This window comes from Phyllostomus hastatus, unplaced genomic scaffold, assembly GCF_019186645.2.
Source record: "Phyllostomus hastatus isolate PE091 unplaced genomic scaffold, TTU_PhHast_1.1 phas_scaffold_501, whole genome shotgun sequence".
Lineage (NCBI taxonomy): Eukaryota > Metazoa > Chordata > Mammalia > Chiroptera > Phyllostomidae > Phyllostomus > Phyllostomus hastatus.
The window spans coordinates 50,422,910-50,443,826 of record NW_025334033.1 but is presented as its reverse complement, the minus strand read 5'-3'; the positions used below and the strand labels follow the sequence as shown (position 1 = coordinate 50,443,826).

Sequence of the window (20,917 nt, the reverse complement as noted above, 5' to 3'; positions counted from 1 at the left end):
TTAGTGTGGATATTGTTATAAAAATGTCCACCATCTCATACTGGTATTATTACTCATTTCACTGATCCCTGAGAGCTCCTGGATAGTAGAACTAAAGAACTGTGACTTAGGAAAAAGATGCGTGGGGAAAGGTAAGAGTTCTATTTGGTTCAATTACGGACTCCTTACCGTGTCAGACTCTTGTGATCGTGTCTGAATACTGGGTATCACCAGTTTACTAGGAGAGTCTGAGATTATCGGTACTTGCTGGGTGATGAAGGTTTGATCTTGAAGCTTACTTTCATCCCTGCAATAATGACAAAGTAAGAGACCTGTCAACAACCGTGGTTCAGGACAGTAGACTTGTCATGTTACTCTCACTCAATCCTAGCACATCTAACATGTCCATAAGAACCGTTGTGATCAAGCTCACATCTATTTGTCAAGAGAGACCTTACCCCAGTTCCTGTGTTTCTCCATTGTCTAGAACAACATAGTCTGGAACCGGAGGCCTGGAACTCTGATTGTATTTCCTGTGGCGGGTAAAAGCGAACAGTGAGGCAGTGTCTCCTTGTACCCTTACTTCAACTAGACTCTAAAAGTGCTAAATGAATGCTTCCATTGGATGGGCTTCTCGTCTTGAAAAATGATTTTTTACACACACATGGAGGCAGTATAATGTTAAGGCAAGTTACCATAAACTTGTACCCTCTTAAAGTTGAGATATGTTAAACTTAAGATATGGAAATATTTATGGAGATGATACATAACAGCTATTAATGGTGATAAGTGAGGTTAAACCAAAGTACTGACCTCCCCCCCTCAAAAAAAACATGGCTAGAAAAATTCTCTTCTCACAGACAGAACCTCAGAACACAAAAAGGTTACCCAATGGAAAGACACAGTATAAAAATTTCTCCTATACTTTGGAAATTCTGGTTAAAGAACTGGAAATAAACATATCACTACTTCAATATTTTTTTAAATTATTTTTAGAGAGAGAGGAAGGGAGAAATAGAGAAACATCTATGAGAGGGAGAGACATCAGTTGGTTACCTCTCACATGCACCCCGACGAGGGCTGAATCTGCATTCCAGGCGTGTTCTCTGACTAGGAATCGAACCAAGAATCTAAACAGCGACCTTTTGCTTTGTGCAGGATAAAACCCAACCAACTAAGCCATACTGGTCAGAGCTAATCCATTATTTTAATTTGAAAATGAGGTTGGTTGGAGTGTTATCCTGTACACCCAAAAGGTTGCAGGTTTGATCCTGGATCAGGGCACATACCTAAGTTGCATGTTCGATCCCCAGTTAGGGCATGCAGGGAGGGCAACTAATTGATGTTTCTGATGTTTCTCACTCCCTTCCTCTCTCTCTGAAGTCAATAAAAAAAAATACCCTTGGGTGAGGATTGAAATTTTTAAAGTATAGTAGATTAATTTTCCAGCAGATAAAGACACACATCCCATTCCCAAAACATGCCTTCAACTAGGTGCACATGAAAGTAGCATAAACCCACTCAAAACCTGGCTATCCTGCCCTGGATGGGTAGCTCAGTTGGTTAGCTCATTGTCCCCACACACCAAGGTTACAGGTTTCATCCCTGGGCAGAGCATGTAGAAGAAGCAAGCAATGAATGCATAAATAAGTGGAACAACAAATTGAGGTTTCTCTCTCTAAAACTAAAAAAAACAAAACAGTCAAAATCTGGCTATCTTAAATAGTCTGATAATGTACTCTCTACTTCTGGTGTCTGAGTTATAGCCAGTGTTGTTAATGATGCACTAAGGGCACAGTTTATTGATTACCTTCCTTTGACTTAGTTCACTCACAAAGAAAAATATTGTACTGTTGGATTCACAGTCATATACAATCTACTGTGAACTCTTACCAACTTCCAAATTTCTTGCCTTGGCAGAACTTTTCATCATTTAATCCCTTCCCAATCTGAGTTTTCTCATTTAATCTCATCTTTATCACAACATTTCACCATTTTAATCCTATTTTTTTTTCCCTTCATCCAACCCTGGCATGAGATTCCAGCAGGCTTAGATGTAGTTCTATTGTGGCCAGGTTCAAGTTCATTACTTTGGTGAGAAAGATTTCGCTCAAATTCCTTTCTCCAGTGTGAAGACAATATGGTATGGAGCTCGAGGCCTGGAACTCTGGCTGTAGTCCCCGGGGTACAGAAAAGTCAATTCACAGTGACATGGTCCATCAGTACATACAGCCGGGGCTGTACCTCACACTTTTTCACTTTTTGGGAATGCTACCGGAGACGCAGAAGCCATTTCAAAGTCCTCCATCATCTCTTTATCCTGTACTTTAAAATCCTCTCTTCTGGTTGTATTCTTTGTTCTGCTGTTCATTAACTGTGGTTATTCCTAGAGGTTCTAGCCTCAGCCCTTTACTTTCCTACCTTCATCCCCTTTCCTGAACTCAACTACCAATTTTCATTAAACATGCTCAAATGTCTCTCCCTAAACTACAAAACAGTACCATCTGTGCTCCATCACTATTTACAAATGCCTTAACTATTTTTCCCTTCAATATATTGCCATCTTCTCCAATTTGACAATGAAAATACTACTTTCTATTTCTTGTGCCTGGAATGTTTTTCTCCCCTTTTTGTTTCTATTTACCTTTTAGTGGTCAGCTCGGGCTTTAATTTCCTCAGAAACGTTTCTGGCCTCCCCAGGTCAGATTCCCCTGACCTAGCCTCTCATAACACTCCTTTGAGCCTGTGTCATAATTGTACTTTTGTATATATTCGTGGGATGGTTGACTGATGGTTTTCTTCCCATGTAAATCAGGAGCTCCCTGGTACTGGGCATGATGTCTTTATTTGCTCAACATGGTTCCCTCGATAAACAGCAGGCACTCAGTATGCATATGTTACATGACTTGATGGCTGGATTAAATAAAAGTTAAACATTTCCCTCACACTGGCTTTCCAGATATTTTCATTTGCCTTTCATACCACCACTCTTCTGGTTCTTAGTTAAAAAATTTGCACTTAGTTGTCTTTATCTCTTTTGCCCTTTATCGCCAAGCTTTGTTTCTCCTTCCCATTTGTTTCCCCCCTTTTTCCTGACTGCTCCCGCTCTTGCCTCAACCCCTCACCACCACCCGAGTGGTGAAGCAGCTTCCGCTGCTCCCCACCTCTACTTTTGTCCTCCAACCCATTGTACTTGTCACTGTCAGGTTCAGGACAGCTCTGAGAACAATACCCTGTGAGCCCTTCTGGTCGGATTGTGGGAGTGTGGCTTGTTGTTCTTTGTATTCCTTCAAGGCAGAAAAGAAAAATGTTACACTTCTCTAGAATCTCCATAGCATAAGTGCAGAATTTTCTGCATGGTTTTTAAGGCTCATCGTAGTTTAATCTACAGATTAACCCTTATTTCTAATTACTAGTTACTCTCTAGCATTATCAGATTTCCTCAAGCTAGGCAATTTTTCCTCAACGTTCCCTAAATGTCCGATACCCATTCCTATCTCTGGGCTTTTGCTTATGTTGTCTACTGTGCCCTTTGCCTGATTTGTGCCCCCCTCTCACCACTATCTCACTCTCCTACAAGGCACCCCACGGAGTCATACTCTTCCTGTCTTCCTGAGTGAAGTCTTCCCTCACTGCTCTAGCCCTCGTCTGAACTCCAATTACACTTTATTTATTTTTTTAGATTTTATGTGTTTATTTTTGGAGAGATGGGGAGGAAGAAAGAGAGAGGAACATCAATCAATTGCCTCTTGATTGCCCCCAGCTGAGGACAGGGCCCTCAACCCAGGCTTGTGCCTTGGGTAGGAATTGAATCAGTGACCTGTCAGTTTGCAGGCTGGTGCCCAACCCTCTGAGCAACACCAGTCAGGGCTTCAGTTGCACTTTACTGTGCCACCTTCCCCCCACCCCCACCTTGTTATGTTTGGTTTTGTTTGTACAAACAAATTGTAAACCCTGGGGCAATGTCTTTTTTTTTTAAGATTTTTAAAAATTTATTTTTAGAGAGAGGGGAAGGGAGAGAGAGAGGGAGAGAAACATTGATGTGTGAGAGATACATTGATGGGTTGTCTCTTGCAGGTCCCCTGGCCCAAAACCCAGGCATGTGCCCTGACTGGGAATTGAACTAGCGACCTTTTGGTTCATAGACCAGCACTTAATCCATTGAGCGACACCAACTGGGGGTCTTAATTCTTTTGAATCCCCAGAGTCCCTAACATAGTGCCAGGTATGTAATAAGCAATCAGTAAGTGGTTGATTTATTTTACCCACTTTAGAGTTCATTACCATGTTTATAGTTACTGATAAAACACAGTGGAGAGAGTGAAATAATTCATTTAGAAGAATTATTTTCAATATCTGTGGATTTTTGTTTTCCTTTCTAGGTCTTTTTCTTGTTATTAGAGATGCTCTTGATTAATAATCAGCTTAAAATCATTTACTTATCTTTGCAGACTAATAAAATCTTAACAATTGTTGTATTTCTCTTCAGTTACCACCCATTCAGCTGACCAATGTTGTACCTTCTTAGCAAGCATTACCTTAAATACCTAAAATTAATCTCTTTTCTACCTCCTTTAATCCTAATTCATCTTTCATTTCCATGCTCATACATTTATTTATCTGAGGGTTGCATAGCTAAGCAGCATGACCCTTTTATATTTTGTGGTTTTTTTCTAATCCTTTCATTCTAAGTGAGAATAAGTTCATTTTTCCATTTTTAGGGTTGATAATAACTTGGTATTTCACTACAGAAATAGGGAGTTACCTAGGAACAAAACCATTCATTTTTGCAAAGAGCAACCGTAAGACTTTCTCCTTCTGCTCCCAAGTCAGATCTTCAATATTGACATTTCCTTGGATACCTGTCCTGAGGAATTTCAAAGAAAAAAGTGAAAAGGAAAAATATGATCAAAGTAAGTATCTCTTTTTAAAAAATATAAAATATGTAAATATGAGACCATAACTGAATAATAAGAGTTTTCCAAATGTAATGACTACAGAGCAAACTGTGTCCATTACAAAGTCATAAAGTTGAAAAGAATATCAATATGCTAGCCAACCTGAAATGTTATGTAGTCATTAAAATGAAAATAAAAACTGTAACATGAAAAAAATGTGTGCTCAAATATCAAGCAAATAAACAAAATAGAAAGTTGTAATATGACATAACTTATCTGGATATATACACAAAGACAAAGGGAACAAGAAAAAACATGTTGGGTGAGATTATTGACAAATTCCTTTTAACATTCCTCTTTGTATCAGATATTTTCCTATGAAGAGAGAATAACAAAAGATAAATTTAGAAAATAACATGTAACTTAACTAGTCTATTTTCTTACCTCCAAATCAGCCTGCAGCTAAGCATTCCGGGCAGGTCTTTATCTGTACTATAATTTTCCCAGAAGACTCATAGCCTACTTGCTATTTACAAAAGCTGGCTGACACATACAGATAGAATATTGATGTTGTATAATGTAAGAAATGTTTTGTATATAGGGCACTGATATTAGTTTTCTTTAAAAGTTTAGGTTTTGCCCATCACCATATACTTCCACAGTCCTTCTCTAATCTTCCTCTTAAACAGATGATGTAGTATTTTAAACACCATTTCTGTCCTGCTGGCAGAGGCCATAGGAAACTGAGGTTAAGGTGACAAGATGCTCAGTAGCAAAAATGTCACACAGAAGGCAGAATAGGAAAAGTCCCGTTTCTGCAATAATAATGTGGAGAATCAGTTTATGAACCTTTCTCTGAAAACTTACATACCACTTAATATACAATAGATAAAAAATGTAAAAGAAATTGCCTTATGTTTTACAGGGACTCAACTTGATGTTAAATAAATAAGAGGAAATTACAGGGCCTCTCGATAATAGAGTATTATTATGGATTTTTTAATATGGAAAGAAGTTAAAAAATTACACACAGTATGAATTACACACAGTATGGACATTTTTTAAGGAGAGTCATTGTTCAGAAGCCATTAACCATGTCCAACCTTCCCAGCAGCTATATTATTTAAAAGGACATACAAATTAGTACATCAAAAATAATGTAAAGCAGAAGCACTCTTTTTTTATCCTCACCCAAGGACATGCTTATTGATTTTGGAGAGGGGAAAGGGAGGAAGTGAGAGAGAGAGAGTGAAACACCTATGTGTGTGGGGACCAAAACCACAACCTAGACATGTGCCCTGACTGGGAATCAAACCCTCAGTCCTTTGGTCTATGAGACAGTGCTCCAATCAACTGAGCCACACCAGCCAGGACAGGAAGTGCTCTCAGTAAGATGTTACGTACGTAGTAATTGGGAGTCCTTTTAAGTTTCTTGACTTAAGGCATTTGAAGAATCTAGTTTTATTGGGATATAAAACATAATTTTAAGAATAATCTTTAAAATGCACCATAATTTCATACATGGTTTATAGGGGGAGGTGTGCTCTAACAGATAGAATTGCTAAGGAAACGATTAATCGCTGTATGTAGTATACAACTGTCTCAAGCATTCTACTACCTTTATCATATTGGCAGTAGATCTCTAGAGTGTATTTTTGAAATTTGTGGGGACTTTTGGTTAATACAATAATGGGGTCACTACTGGGTGTCCTTCAGTCCATGGAAAAGGTCTATATAAGAAAGAATTGCTACAACTAATTGTTAAATTGATTTGTAAATGATATGTTTAGACATTATTACCTATGAATTTCATCTCAGAATAGTAAAGGAAACATGACAATATATTTATGAAAGTATGTTTATCAAAAATGTTTAGCCCAAATCTAATCAAACCTTTATAACTAGTGTACAGGAAACAAAATAAAGGAGCATGTTGAAAGATACTACAGCCCTGGCAGGGTAGCTCTGCTGGTTGGAACACTGCTTCAGACACCAAAAGGTTGTGGGTTGATTCCTGGTCAGGGCACACACCTAGGTGGTGGGTTTGGTCCCCCACTGGGGCACGCGTAGGAGGCAACTGATCAATGTTCCTCTCCCACATCAGTGTTTCTCTCTCTCTCCCTTTACCTCTCACTTCTCTCTCTAAAATCAATAAAACATATCCTTGGGTGAGGACTGAAAAAAGATACTATGATGACATTTTACATGACAAATAATCTGGTCTCTAACAATTCACTATTATGAAGAAAAGAGGGCATCCACTAAGAATATTTATTAACCCCCATTAACTATATTAAGTATAGGGGTTACAAAGATGAGTAAATCAGCCCTGGCTGGTGTAGCTCAGTGGACTGAGTGTGGGCTGTGAACCAAAGGGTCGCCAGTTTGATTCCCAGTCAGAGCACATGCCTGGGTTGCAGGCCAGGTCCTCAGTATGGGGTGTGCAAAAGGCAACCACACATTGATATTTCTTTACTCTCCTTCTCCTTCTCTTCCCCTCTCTCTGAAAATAAACAAATAATCTTTAAAAAAAGATGAGTAAGTCAGTTCCTGTTCCTCAAGTAATTTACTAAGTAATGTACTCAATACTTAGATATTATTAAACTGAACTTTTCAGCATTCTTATTTATCTAAAGGGCACGAAAATAGCACAAAAGGTAAAATATTAAAGTATTATTAGTACCATTTATTGGCCTCCATAAGATCCTGATTCACACTATTGGTGCTGTGCTCTTTGCCATCAAACGTTCGAATTTTGGGATATTCTGTTCTTCCTGCAAATGCCTCTCGCATTTTAACATTGAAAGCAGCTTTTGCTACCTGCTTATAATGCTTCCTGCTAAATGCAATCTGTTGCTTCACTTGGTGCAGAGCATCTAAAAAAAACCTTTCCACTTCTGTTCTCTCATCCAGTATGTTCTTAGCCAGTTTCTTTATTCTGTTCATTTCCTTGTCCTTCATCTGAAGCAGTTGTTGCAACTTGAAAATTTCAGCCTGATCGGCTTGGTTGTCTACTACTGCCTGTTGCTGCAGTTTTAGAACTTCAGTCTCAAACTCCTTGGTCATACAAACCAGAGCAGTCTCCAAGCTTAACACCTTCTTCTGAAGGGTTTGGATTTGTGATCTCTGCTGGGTAAGTTGCATAATCTTTTCCTTAACCAACAGATCATTGATCTCCTAAAAATAGAAAGATGACAGAGGTGAGAGATGTTTTTCTTTAGTCAATTTCAGAAGTTAAAAGTTCCTCACTAATTTCCACTTCTTCATGAGATTTGAGTCTGACGCCAGGTTGAGGTGGTGCTATTTTGGAATTTTGTATATACAGAATGAAAGGAACGCTAGGGTCCTTGTCTAGACTTGTGAAGACCACTGATTTCTGCTAATTAAGACGCCTTCCTTCTCCTAAAATTCTGAAAGGTTAAATATTTTATATTACCAAAATGGTAATTCTAAAATCAATAAGACTATACAGTAAAAACATTAATTTAACAACTCTATACTGGAAATTCTGGCAGTACACTAGTTGCCTATCCCAAATCCATTTTCCCTTTCCTCTGAGTAATAAAAACCCTTTTTTTTTTTTTTTTTTCAGGAAGGCAGTAAGCATGGTTGAAAATTCCCTGTCTCCTTTATGGTTCAGCATAGCCATGAAGGTTCTGGTCAGTGAGGGGTAAGCAGAAAGACTGCTAAAGGGAGGGGCATATATTTTTCTTTCTTGTTCTTCCTTCTTGCTGTGTGAATAACAGTTAGAGCTGCTGCTGTGGGCCACGAGGTAACTCTGAAGATAGAAACCACATGTTGCAGAATGGAGTCAAGGAACCTGCGTCTCCATAGACTTTGTGGTACTCCAGCGCTGGAGTGCTCACCTCCAGACTCCCTCCAGGTGAGAGATAAGAGATTAAACCCTACGTGGTGGTGCCACTGTCGTCGGGGCTGTTTCAGCTGAACCTGTTCCTAAGTGACTCAGGAACCACTGTAAGCAGAGCAAAATGAGTGCTCTCAAGTAGTAGGTGATAGGAGTTATACTTATGTTTCTGATACATTCTTTATAATGCCCAATCTAATGCTTCGTAGTCATTCAGTAATTAATCTTTTCAGACAAGAAAGGAACATCATCCAGACAGAAGAAAAATGGTCCTTTGTCCTTATGTATCTTTATTATACTCAATGCTTAGTATTTTTACCAACCTAATCCTTTAAAAAAAGATAGGAAACAAAATCTAGATGAGAATACAAACCTTTTGTTGTAAAAGGGAAGTCTGAGACTCTAGCAACTTGTCAGCACGTTTTTGTAAAGCATCAGTTTCCTTCAGGTGGTTTTCAAGAGCTTTCTGGAGATAAACATTCTCTTTAAAAACAGCTTTTCCAGCGTTGCTCAACTGCCTGAAACAGAGACATACAAGATCTCAAAGCGGAGGCCTAAGTTTTACACGTTACCAAACTAGAGCGACCATTGCTTTATCCTCTGCCATTAACGATAAGGACAGCCCTGCCAGGCTGCTGTTATTAACCTTGTTTTTAGCAAAAGAAATTTAGTTTAAAAAAAGTTAAGGAATCTTCCCACAGCCAATTGGTATATGTGTTGAGAGCCCATCTAACTTCAAGGCCCACGTTCTTACTCTCGCACCATGCTGCTATGGAGAGGGTGGAGGGAAGAGGGGTGGAGACACAAAGTCTCTTTCTAGGAATGGTGAAGGAAAACAAGCCAGAAGGTTCGGAGAAAGCAAACCAGAGAGAAGTGGGAAGACAAATGACAAGAACAAAACAGACCTGCAAAGAGGTGAGAGAGGCTGTGAGAAAGACAGAGAGGGAGCAGTCCCTTACACAACAGCTTCATGATGGGCTCTGTCTGCCAGCATTATAATCTTTTTTTCAGCTTCCTGTTCCAGTCGGCACTAAAAAAGAAGATAGGCTGTTTTAACACAGAGTTATATTTCTAACGACAAACTTTACACATCAAAACGTTAACTATTTTATAATGTCAAATAGAACACTCCTGTCCACATGACCTGACGTGAAGCACTCCAACTACTGATGGAGGAGCCAGCAAAGAGGAGAGTGTGAACACGGGAACCTCAGGGTACCTCCCATTTTCCCCAAGAAAGAAGGAGTGTGGCAGATAAACAGGGAGAAAAAGTCCACATTAGTATGGCAAAGCAGAGCTGGGAGGAACTTCTGCTAAATACAATGAGGAGAAACATTATTTGTGAGAGTGATGACAGTCATTATTTATTCATTCAACAAATTCCTATGGAGCAACAGTAGTGTGCCAGGTTTTTTAAACACTGGAGATTCTGTGGTGAACAAAAGAGCTAGGGTCCCTATTCTTATGGAGATTGTGTTCTAGGATGGGCTCCAAACAATGATAATAATCAAAATGCACTTCATGTGCACCAGAGTGACCTCTCCAATCCCACCTCCGCTATATAATGAGATACACGCAGCTTTCATTCCACCAGAGAAACACTGAGCTGAGGGGATAGGTCCTCAAGCGTTGGTAAAATGACAATTTCACTTGAGGATTTCAAGAAACTCTAAATGGGGGAAGAGGAGGGAAGACTAGACATTGAGACAACTAAAATATTGGATTGGCCAAAAAGTCCTTTTAGTTTTCTCTGTAAAATAAAAGACACATTTTTCATTTTCACCAATAACTTTATTGATTTGGATATTTTGACTATGTTGGCTCTCTCCTGCATGGTATAATATTGATTGTTCTCAATTAATGTCTTGATTTGATCGCTTTCAACTGCAACTGATCTTTGCGACCATGGAGCATTGTCCAGCAAGAAATCTACAGCAAAAAATTTCGCAAACCACTTTTTGACACATTCAATCAGTCACAGCATCTTCTCCATATACTACACAAATCTCAAATCTGTTTTGCACTTTAGTTGCATTTTTACCTTTCTTGAAATAATAAAGCATAATATGCTGAAAATGTTGCATATTTTCCTCCATTTTCAATATTAAAATGGCTACACAAAAATTCACCAATTTTTATAAGTTTTTTTAAAAATGCACACTAATGACATGTTGGGGTCTGCCCTTCCTGGTCTCAGGAAGCTGTAACCCCCTGTGACTTAGGCTGAGTGAGAGACCTCCGAACCAGGAGACACTAAGGAGACAAAACTAATTTCCCTGGCATGAACGCTGCCTGTTCTGTGCCAGCCCCCAATGCTTGATCAGTGGCCAATGACGGGCAAGATTTCCCACAGGGGGAATCGCCTAAGACAGGCATGATCATGTGGAGGCCTCAGGGAAGGACTTGCGGGGCTGTGGATATGAAGGGGTGATCAACATCAACCCCTGCCCCCTCGGCCTTGTCAAAGCCTGAGTCCTTGTTCTCAGTTGTGAGAAATCCAGGTCTCCTGGCTGCCTTTGTCTCCTCTGCCTGACTCAGGCCTGCAGAAATAACAGGGGCGGTGCAATCCAGACTAGAGTTGGTGGACCCCCGGGGTAATCAGGCCTGGGACATAGTATATGCAAGATCCTGTGAGATCTGTTTGCTAGAGGATGCTATTGAATTAGAATATGAAGGCACGGGTAGGAAACGAAACTAGCCTTTTAGGTCCTGTAGTCTTTTTAAGTGATAAAACCCCAAACTCTGCCCAGAATCCCAGCAGTTCTGTCAGCACCTTTGAAAATCACCTATCCCTTTTGAGCTTCCCTGCCAGACTGTAATCCGCAAACTGTGTCTGTATTCTTAATAAAAGCCTACTCAGGCGGGGGCTCGGGGCACTCTCCACTAGAGAGAGTGGCCGTTTCGTCCGTATTTCCCCACAGGACTTGGTTGTCCCTGTGTATGTTTTTCTCGTGTTTCAATGAGCATCCGCAGCAAGGATGGATACTGCTGACCGGTATCCTCCACAATGACAGCTTTCACAATACAATTTAACAAACTTGGTTCAAATGAAGTTAAAGACAATTAAGTGCTACTAGAGCCATTGCATGGAAAAAATCCAAATTAACTTTTTGGCCAACCCAATAGGTTTTTTCCCCATTTTTTATTCTACTGATTTGATAACAATCTTCTAATAAGGTACCAAATGGAAAGTTGATATGTCTCAGAATGTATGCAAATACTTATGTTGTTCTAGTAAACGAAAGAGTCCTTGTTTTTAATCCTCACCTGAGGACACGCCTACTGATTGTAGAGAGAGGGGAAGGGAGAGGGAAACATCGATACTGAACCCGCAACCTAGGCATGTGCACTGACTGGGAATAGAACCCACGATCCTTTGGTTTATAAGAAGAAACCAACCGACCGAGCCACACTCACCAGGGCAAACAAAAGAGTTCTTAATTAACCTTAATTCATACCTTTTCTTTAAAAAACTTGGTTTCCAATCTTCTAAGAGTCTCCTGATATTTCCGTTCTGTGCTTCTTAAATTCTCCTTCAGCTAAAATTAAAATTAAAAATAGAAAAAACTGATCAATATGAAATGGATTCAATTGGGGCATATTTCTAGAACACTCTCAATAAAGAAACATTTTCTGTTATACTTTACCTCTTAATCCTGAACACACAGAAAAACTCCATGTTTTTGCCTGTGAGTACTATATTTCTCCCAATCTTCTATAGATTTACAGGATCAATATTGAGTTCTTAAAAAGCTTTTCATGAGTAACAGTTCTCAGAAGACTCAGACAAATTGTTCTCATAATCACATTTTCTAAAGATCTTCATTTTAAACATGTGGACTCACAGAATCATATGTTAGCTCTGGAAGGGACCTGAGGAGTCAGAGTCTATAATCTCTCAATACAGAAATCCCTTCTATGAGAAGAACATCTAGAGACAGAATATCACTAATTCAAATCTCATTAATTCACTAAGCTGCCCTTTAACAGTTCTGATTTTTAGAAAAGTCTTCTTAGTATTAATTAAAAAAAGATCTTATGATTCCCACAGATGAATCCCTTCCTTCTGTCCTCTAAAACTACATATAATAAAAAGGACGTAAAACTCTTCTAGGCAAAAATAGTAGAGCTAAAAAAGCTATGATCCTGTAGTCTGTACTTACTACAAGAATCTGTCACCTTGAAATATGCACAGCCCATCTAATATTCACGCCCTAAAGAAGGCAGTGAGAAGGGCTTTCCAACAGATGACCACAGTTCAAGTCACTTAACTTCTCAAAGTCTCAGATCTCCAGGAATGAAAAGAAGATAACGGTAGTAGCTATCTCGTAGGGGTGTGGCAAGGATTAAATAACAAATATACATGTACTTAGAATAGTAACTATTTAATATAATGATTAGTATTGTTCCCACTTATATTTAACCATTTTCCTTACTAAGTATGATCTGTTTTATATGATCTCTCTTAGATGTTCTTCTTTCTCCCTTTATTTTTATAGAATTTTTTAAAAAACAGCCTCAGTACTATTCAGCCATAATAAAAAATGAAATACTGCCATTTGCAACAACAAGGTTATCTTGAGAATACCATGCTAAGTGAAATAAGTAGACAGAAAAGGTCAAGAACCATATGATTTCACTTATGTGCGGGATATAAAACTGAAAGCAACCACCAAATAAGACAGACAAAAACTCATAGACACAGACAATATTACGGTGATGACCAGAAGAAAAGGGGGGTGGAAGGAGGTAGAACAGGGTAAAGGGGGTCAAATATATGATGATGAAAGGAGACTCGACTTTGGCTGGTGAACACACAATGCAATATACTGATAATGATTTATAGAATTGTACACGTGAAACCTATATAACTTTATTAACCAATGCTATCCCAATAAATTTAATAAAATTTTAAAAGGGGGAGAGAGGGTCAGCCTCTTACATTGTCAAAGACTTTCAAAATTAACATCAAGTTCTGACTGGTGTGGCTCAGTGGGGTGGCTGTCATCCTGACAACCAAAAGGTCTCGGGTTTGATTCCTGGTCAGGGCAAATGCCTGGGTGACAGGCCAGGTCCCCAGTTGGGGGCGTGGGAGAGGCAACCTCTTGATGTTTCCCTCACATATTGGTGTTTCTTTCTCTCTCTCTCAAATCAATAAATATATTCTTGGGTGAGTGTTTTAAAAAAACTCATTAAAGATATAAAAAATAGTATGTTACTTAGATCTTCATCACAGTTTATAACAGTGAAAAATTAGAAAAAAGTCAAAATGTCCAACAAAGGACCAATTAATAAATCATGATAGCCCTGGCTGGTGTGGCTCAGGGGACTGAGTGCCAATGTGCAACCTGAAAGGTCACAGGTTCAATCCCCAGTCAGAGCACATGCCTGGGTTGTGGGCCAAGTCCCCAGCTGAGGATATATGAGAGGAAACCGATATATCTCGCACATGTTTCTCTCCGTCTCTTTCTCCTTCCCTTCCCCTCTGTCTAAAAATAAATAAGTAAAGTCTTTCAAAAAATCATGATACATCTGCTCAATGGAATTTCATGTATCCAGTCAAAAGATTTTATAGGAAAATATGCAATGGCATTGAAAAATATTCACAATATATAAAGTGAAAAAATCAGTTAACAATGTGTACATCATGACCTCATTTTTGTAAAAATATTTAAAATGTTTCTACATAGCAGAGAAAGAAAAAGGAAACGCAATACACCGAAATATTAACAATGGTTCTCCCGAGGTATGTGTGGCGGGGAGAGGGTGATTTTCCTTTTTTATCAGCCAAATTTGCTGAAATGAGTATCATCACTATAAAAAAAAGAAAGACAAAATAATTTATTCAAAAAATAATAACTGCAACCAACCAGCATATGCTTCTTCTGCTAATCAGGTAGGTAGAAATTATTTTTTTCTTTAAAATCAATGCTTTGGCTACCTTTTGATAATCTAAACATAATTAGTCTCTTTTAAATTTATATAATGAATTCTATTGCACAGTATAGTTAATTTTCTTCATTTACCTAACAATTCTAAGTTCACGGGCCTCCACACCTGCCTTAATTCCTCCGTATTCCACAGAACCACCTTATTTTCCCCCATAAGCCTTTGAATGTTAAGTCTTCTTGGACCAAGCAGCTTCTTTGAAGGGGTATGAAATCTATTTGTCCCCTAGGTGGCAACATTGTTCTTTCCCATGAGAATATGAACTAGTTCCCAATTCACTGTGATTCAGAACCTCTGCCTCCTCCACTTAGGATGGCTATTTTGAGAGCTCCTGAAAAGTTAAGTTTTATTGGCCATAACAAAAGTATTTACTTATAAGGAAATCAGCAAGCACTACAAATCAGGGTGTCTTTTTTCAGAGAGCTACACACCATTGTTAATGTAATTCTAACTACGTCCTATGCACTGTTTTAAGCACTTTACATATATGAACTCACTTTATCCTTACAACACCTCTATGAGACTCTTATTATACCCGTTTTACAGAGGAGAAAACTAAGGTATAGAGTGGTTAAGTTACTCACCCAAAGTCACAAAGCTGACTTCATGTCTGTGACATTTGTTGCATTATGATCAATGCAATAAAGCTATATTCTGAGCTGAGGGAATGGCAAGTTAAGGGAAAGAGCATTACAAGGTCTGAGGAAAAGTACTCAGTTTTCTTCATCCAACCCACACTTACCCAGAGAGCCTTCTAAACTTTTCTAAAATTATCATTCATCAGTCTAAACCAGTGATTTTTCAAGCTGTGTGCTGCAAGAATTTTTAAAACATTCAATACCTGACTAGTCGGGAGCACTGACCTCTTTTCACTTAGCGTGTCAAATAAAAAAATGACAACAGCCAATACAACAACAGCTGTCCAGTGTGAATGAATCAAAATTATACCTATTTTTTGTCAGATAAGCAAAAAATACATTTTTTGGTATGCTGCAGAATTTTACTAATTGGTTTGTGTGTGCCATCAGATGAAAAAGGTTGAAAATCAATGGTGAAAACATTTTCCTTTAGGACTTTGCCACTTTGCCCCTAATGTTTTCGAAGAACCATAGTTTGTTTCTTATTGAAGTCACTCAAAAGGTTTGGCTGTTGGTAAATGTGGGATGGTGTGCTGGCTAAGATTTGGTGAACTTACAAAGAAATCAATGCTTAGAAAAAGAAAAGTCTAACCATCAAGGCCTTTTGCACCCAGCCCTAAACTGGTATGTTCTATGCTTTTACTATCAGAAACAACATGTCAAAGGGGGCCAGTTCCCCTCTCATAGGAGCAAAGGTCGGCGAGGGCTTTTGCAGACACAGTAGTCAGTTCTGACTTCCCTTTGTGAAAGAAAAGAGAAGAGAAGAGAAAAGAGGAAAGGAAAGAAAAGAAAAGAAAAAGAAAAAGATAAAGAAACTTACGTCATCTAATTCTTTTTCCACTTGGATTTTTCTCTTTTGGAATTGTTTTATTGTTTTTAGCTCTATCTGAATCATGCCAATTTCTTTGGCTTTCTGATAGAACTGTCCCTCCAGCTCATTTATTTGTGCAGTATACTTTTGTTCCTGTATGCAAAAAAAGAAAAAAAACAGGTAAATGAATTAGGAAAAAAACAGAAGTCCCACAGAGTCATGTTCCATTCAAAGCCTTAAACCATTTGTCTATGTTCTTTGAAGAAATGTTCCCTTTTCATTTTTGCATAAAGTTTTAATTTTTGTTAAAAGATACTAAGTGCCTTGAATAAGCAAAAATTCTAGGATGAGTTGATCTTGTATAGAAAATCCAGATATTTATTAACAAGCGGCATTGTACAACTAAAGCAAATTTTAATCTGTAAGAAAGATAAACAATGTCCCTAACCCTAAATTAAAATTGGTAAACTAAGAGACAAAGGGAGGGCTATTGTTTCTAATAAAGAAAGAAAGAAGGTGAAGGTGGGAGAAGGAGGAAAGAAGTGGGAGGAGGAAGGAGGAGGAGAAAAGAGGATAAGGGAAAACAAAAAAAAAGGAGAGAGAAAAGAAGAAGGGTCAATAACAGAAAAAAAGAACAAGAAATATCAAGTTATACAATTGACACTTAAACATGAAAAAAATGCTCAACCTAGCTCAAAATAGGAGAAATGCAAATTGAAATGCGCTAAAACAGCACTTCTCACCTATCATGTTGACAAAAATCCATTTTGACAATATACACTGGTATATCTGAACATAGGGACAGAAGTTAGATTTCTCAGAATATACCATGTTTAATAGATTTGACTTTGGAACCACATACATATTTGACATAATTATAAATATGTATATAATTACATAATTTTATATGCATGATTAACCTTTTCAAAAGCAACTCCTAAAACTCAAAAGCAGAATGTGTTATTGATTTGGTGTCATAACATTGCAGAAGGGAATTATTTCACATGGTTTTCAAACCTTGTAATTTGATAGTAGATTCCTATCAGTATATAACCTAATGAGAAAAGTACCCCACAAAATCTTAAACTGTTTCCACTAACCTTTGTTGGTGGTAGTATTGATATTAGTATTCTGTGATTGTTGTATTGAAGTTTAAAGCAACTACACAATTATACTGGTATCATTAGAATCAGGGTTTGGGGTGTGGGAGAAAGGAGACACAAATAAAGTTAAGTAAAAACCCTGTATTCCTGCAACTGAATTGAAAATATTAGTAAGGGCTCATAATGTATTTTAATCTCTAAAAATATATAAATTTCCTAAGTTGGTCCACTGAAAAGCCCTAGAAAGGATGTCAAACTCAGGATCAGTAAGCACCACTAATATCAGATAGTTTTCTAAAATAACGTATGTTTATATTATATTTGAGCTTCTGCACAACATGTGTGTGAGCCGCTCAAAGGACCTATTCATTTATTCTTATTGGTCTTAAATGTGAGTTTGCCAGAAACCTGACCACCTGGTAAGTGAAGTATTAGTGTACATAGATACTTACCATTTTTTCCTTTTCCTCTTGGGCTTTTTCCTTTGTTTCACTCAATTGCTGTTTCAGTTTTTCAATCTGTAGGAAATGAAAACGCAGTTAATAAGGTAAACAAATTTCTGCATCCTGCCTTTATTAAGTAGCCTTGTTTTCACATGATATTAAAACCAGTAGTGTTAGAGAGGTTGAGTACGGTGTGAAGAAGAAAAGAGGGGACATACTTCATACTTTTAACTTACTATTGCTAGTTTCCAAAACCTGTCATCGGTTATCATCGGAATTACCCAAGTAACTTTTTAAAAAATTGTGGTCAAGAATAGAACATTAAGTTGACCATCTTAGCCATTTTTAAATGTACGGTTCAGTAAAGTATATTCACATTGTTGTACAGCAGGCCTCTACAACTTTTTCATCTTGCAAAACGGAAATTCTATACTCATGCAACACTAATGCCTTCTCCCCCCTCCCCCACAGCCCTTGGCAACAACCTTTCTACTTTCTATTTTTGGATTTTGACTACTTTAGATACTTGATACGAGTGGGATCCTACACTATTTGTGTTTCACGACTGGTTTATTTCACCTAGCATATTGGCCTTCAGGTTTATCCATGTTGTATGTAGCATGTGACAGGATTTCCTTCTTTTTTAAGGATGCATAATAATATTCCACTATATGTTATGTATATACCACTTTTCTTTATTTATCCCATCAAATGGACATTTGGGTTGCTTCTACCTCTTGGCTATGTGAATAATGTTTCAACAAACATAGGTTATGCAATTACCTCTCCAAAATCCTCCTTTAAATTCTTTATTTTTAGATTTTATTTATTTATTTTTAGAGAGGGAAGGGATGGAGATAGAGAGAGAGAGAGAGAAACATCAATGTGCGGTTGCTGGGGGTCATGACCTGCAACCCAGGCATGTGCCCTGACTGGGAATCGAACCTGCGCCACTTTGGTTCGCAGCCCGTGCTCAATCCACTGAGCTACGTCAGCCAGGGCTCTTTTATAAAAATATATATTTATTGATTTCAGCCCTGACTGGGGTGGCTCAGTGTATTGAACATCAAAAAAATTAGACTGCGAAGCAAAGGGTGGTGGGTTCCATTCCCAGTCAGGGCACTTGCCTGGGTTGCAGGCCAGGTCCCCAGTGAGGGGTGTGCGAGGGACAACCACACATCAATGTTTCTCTCCCTCTCTCCCTTCCCCTCTGTCTAAAAATGAGTAAAATCTTAAAAATTGTGTGTGTGTGTGTGTGTGTGTATTTACTGATTCCAGAGAGAGAAAAGGGAGAGAGAGAGAAACATCGATGAATTGCTTCCTATACAGTTACCAAAACTGAAACCTAGGCACGTGCCCTGACCAGGAATTAAACCTGTGACCCTTCAGTTTATGGACCACTCTCCAACCAACAGAGCCTCACTGGCCAGGATCCTGCTTTAAATTCTTTGGAAATATACCCCAAAAATGAGATTGCTAGGTCATCTGGTAATTCTATTTTTAATTTTTTTGAGAAACCTCCATACTGATTCCATAGCAACTGCACCAATTTACATTCGCACCAACAGTGAACAAGGGGTCCAGTTTTCCTGCATCCTCTCCAGCACTTGTTCTCTTTTTCCCATAGTAGCCATGGGTAGGAAGTGATCTCATTGTTTTGATATGCATTGCTCTTATCTGGGTAACTTTTTAAAATTTCATTTTTCAATTACAGTTCACATTCAATATTATCTTGTATTAGTTTCAGATGTACAGCACAGTGGTTAGACAAACATATATTTTACGAAGTGGTCCCCTACATATTTCAAGTGCACAGCTGATGCTGTACATAATTATTACAACAGTAATAACTATATTCTCTATGCTGTACTTCACATTCCCAGGACTATTCTGTGACTGCCAATTTGTGCGGCTTAATCACCCAGTCCCCAATCTCCCCACCTCCCTGGCAACTATCAGTCTTTTCTCTGTATCTATGAGTCTGTTTCTATTTTCATTGTTCATTTTGCTCTTTAGATTCCACATGTAAGGGAAATCATATGATATTTGTCTTTTTCTGTCTGACTTATTTCACTTAGCATAATATATCTGGGTAACTTTTTAGAAGAAAAGTTTCAAGAAGAGTTACAAAGATCTCCCATACACTCTTCACCCAATTTTGTCACAGTTGCTTTCCCTCTCTATGTATTTTATATATAGATAGATGTATCTAAATATATAATTATATAGGTATACATATATGGATGATATATTTTTTTACATTGTTTTTCCTGGACCATGTGAGAATAAGTTAAAGACATGATCCTTTACCCCTATGTAATTATATATTTCCTAAGAAAAATGCCATGCTTTTTTAAGAAGCATAGTACAATTATCAAAATTGGGAAGTTTAACACTGATATAATGTATAGTCCATATTCAAACTTCATCACAATTTGTCTCATTAACGTCATTTATTGCAAATTTTGTTTCCACTCCAGGATATAACCCTTGATTTTGCATTATATTTACTTGCCACATATTTTAGTCTCCTTTAATCCGGTAAAGTTTCTCACTCTTTGTCTTTTATGAATTGACATTTTTGAATAATGCTGGCCAGGGTTAGGGTTATCTGATATTTCTTCATTAGTAGATTTAAGCTATGCATTTTTGGAAGGCATACACCACCAAGGTGACGGTGTATCCTTTCCAGCGCATCACATCATGAGATGACTGATGATAATTTTAATCAATTGGTCAAGATTATGTATGCCAGTTTTCTCTTCTTATTATTTTTATTATTTTTATTTTGTAATTATTAAGTAGTCTGTGGAAGGATATTTTGAGACTATGCAAGTATCCTTCTGCTCATCAAACTGTCATCCACTAGTTTAAGCTTCCATTGATGATTCTTGACTGAATCGACTAGTACTGTGATGCCAAACGATGACTGTTCTAACCCCATCATAATTGTTTGGAAATTTAATAATTTACTGCATTCTACTGTAAGGAAGAACTTTCCCTTCTCCCTCACTTATTAATGAATGTATTTATTTATTAGCAGTATGCACTCATGGACTTACTCTATTCGATGGGTTTTTATCTATTACTGTCATTATTCATTTTGATTGTCCCAGATTTGCCCAGTAGGAGCCCCTTCCAGATAGTCCCTGTGTCCTTTAATATTTTTTACTTACTCCCTGGTGCAGTAAGACATTCCGAGTTCATCTTTTACACTCCCTGGTCCTGTCC

At 38.0% G+C, this 20,917-nt stretch overlaps 1 protein-coding gene across 3 annotated transcripts in view; it reads right to left on the bottom strand.

The window, feature by feature from the left end:
• BBOF1 (basal body orientation factor 1) overlaps positions 1 to 20,917 on the bottom strand; it is a 32,771-nt gene that overhangs the window by 4,407 nt on the left and 7,447 nt on the right. Inside the window, exons 1-10 of one of the 3 annotated variants that reach the window (XM_045823850.1) lie at positions 17,923 to 18,079; positions 17,696 to 17,761; positions 16,150 to 16,293; positions 12,201 to 12,281; positions 9,702 to 9,772; positions 9,116 to 9,260; positions 7,561 to 8,054; positions 4,745 to 4,846; positions 438 to 512; positions 169 to 286 (exon numbers count right to left, since the gene is read on the bottom strand). In XM_045823850.1, coding sequence (XP_045679806.1) covers positions 169 to 286; positions 438 to 512; positions 4,745 to 4,846; positions 7,561 to 8,054; positions 9,116 to 9,260; positions 9,702 to 9,772; positions 12,201 to 12,281; positions 16,150 to 16,293; positions 17,696 to 17,761; positions 17,923 to 17,958 — 1,332 coding nt within the window. In that variant the 5' untranslated portion in view covers positions 17,959 to 18,079. Of the gene's footprint in view, positions 1 to 168; positions 287 to 437; positions 513 to 4,744; positions 4,847 to 7,560; positions 8,055 to 9,115; positions 9,261 to 9,701; positions 9,773 to 12,200; positions 12,282 to 16,149; positions 16,294 to 17,695; positions 17,762 to 17,922; positions 18,080 to 20,917 lie in introns of those variants that run through there. The other 2 variants (XM_045823848.1, XM_045823849.1) reach the window with 2 other exon arrangements.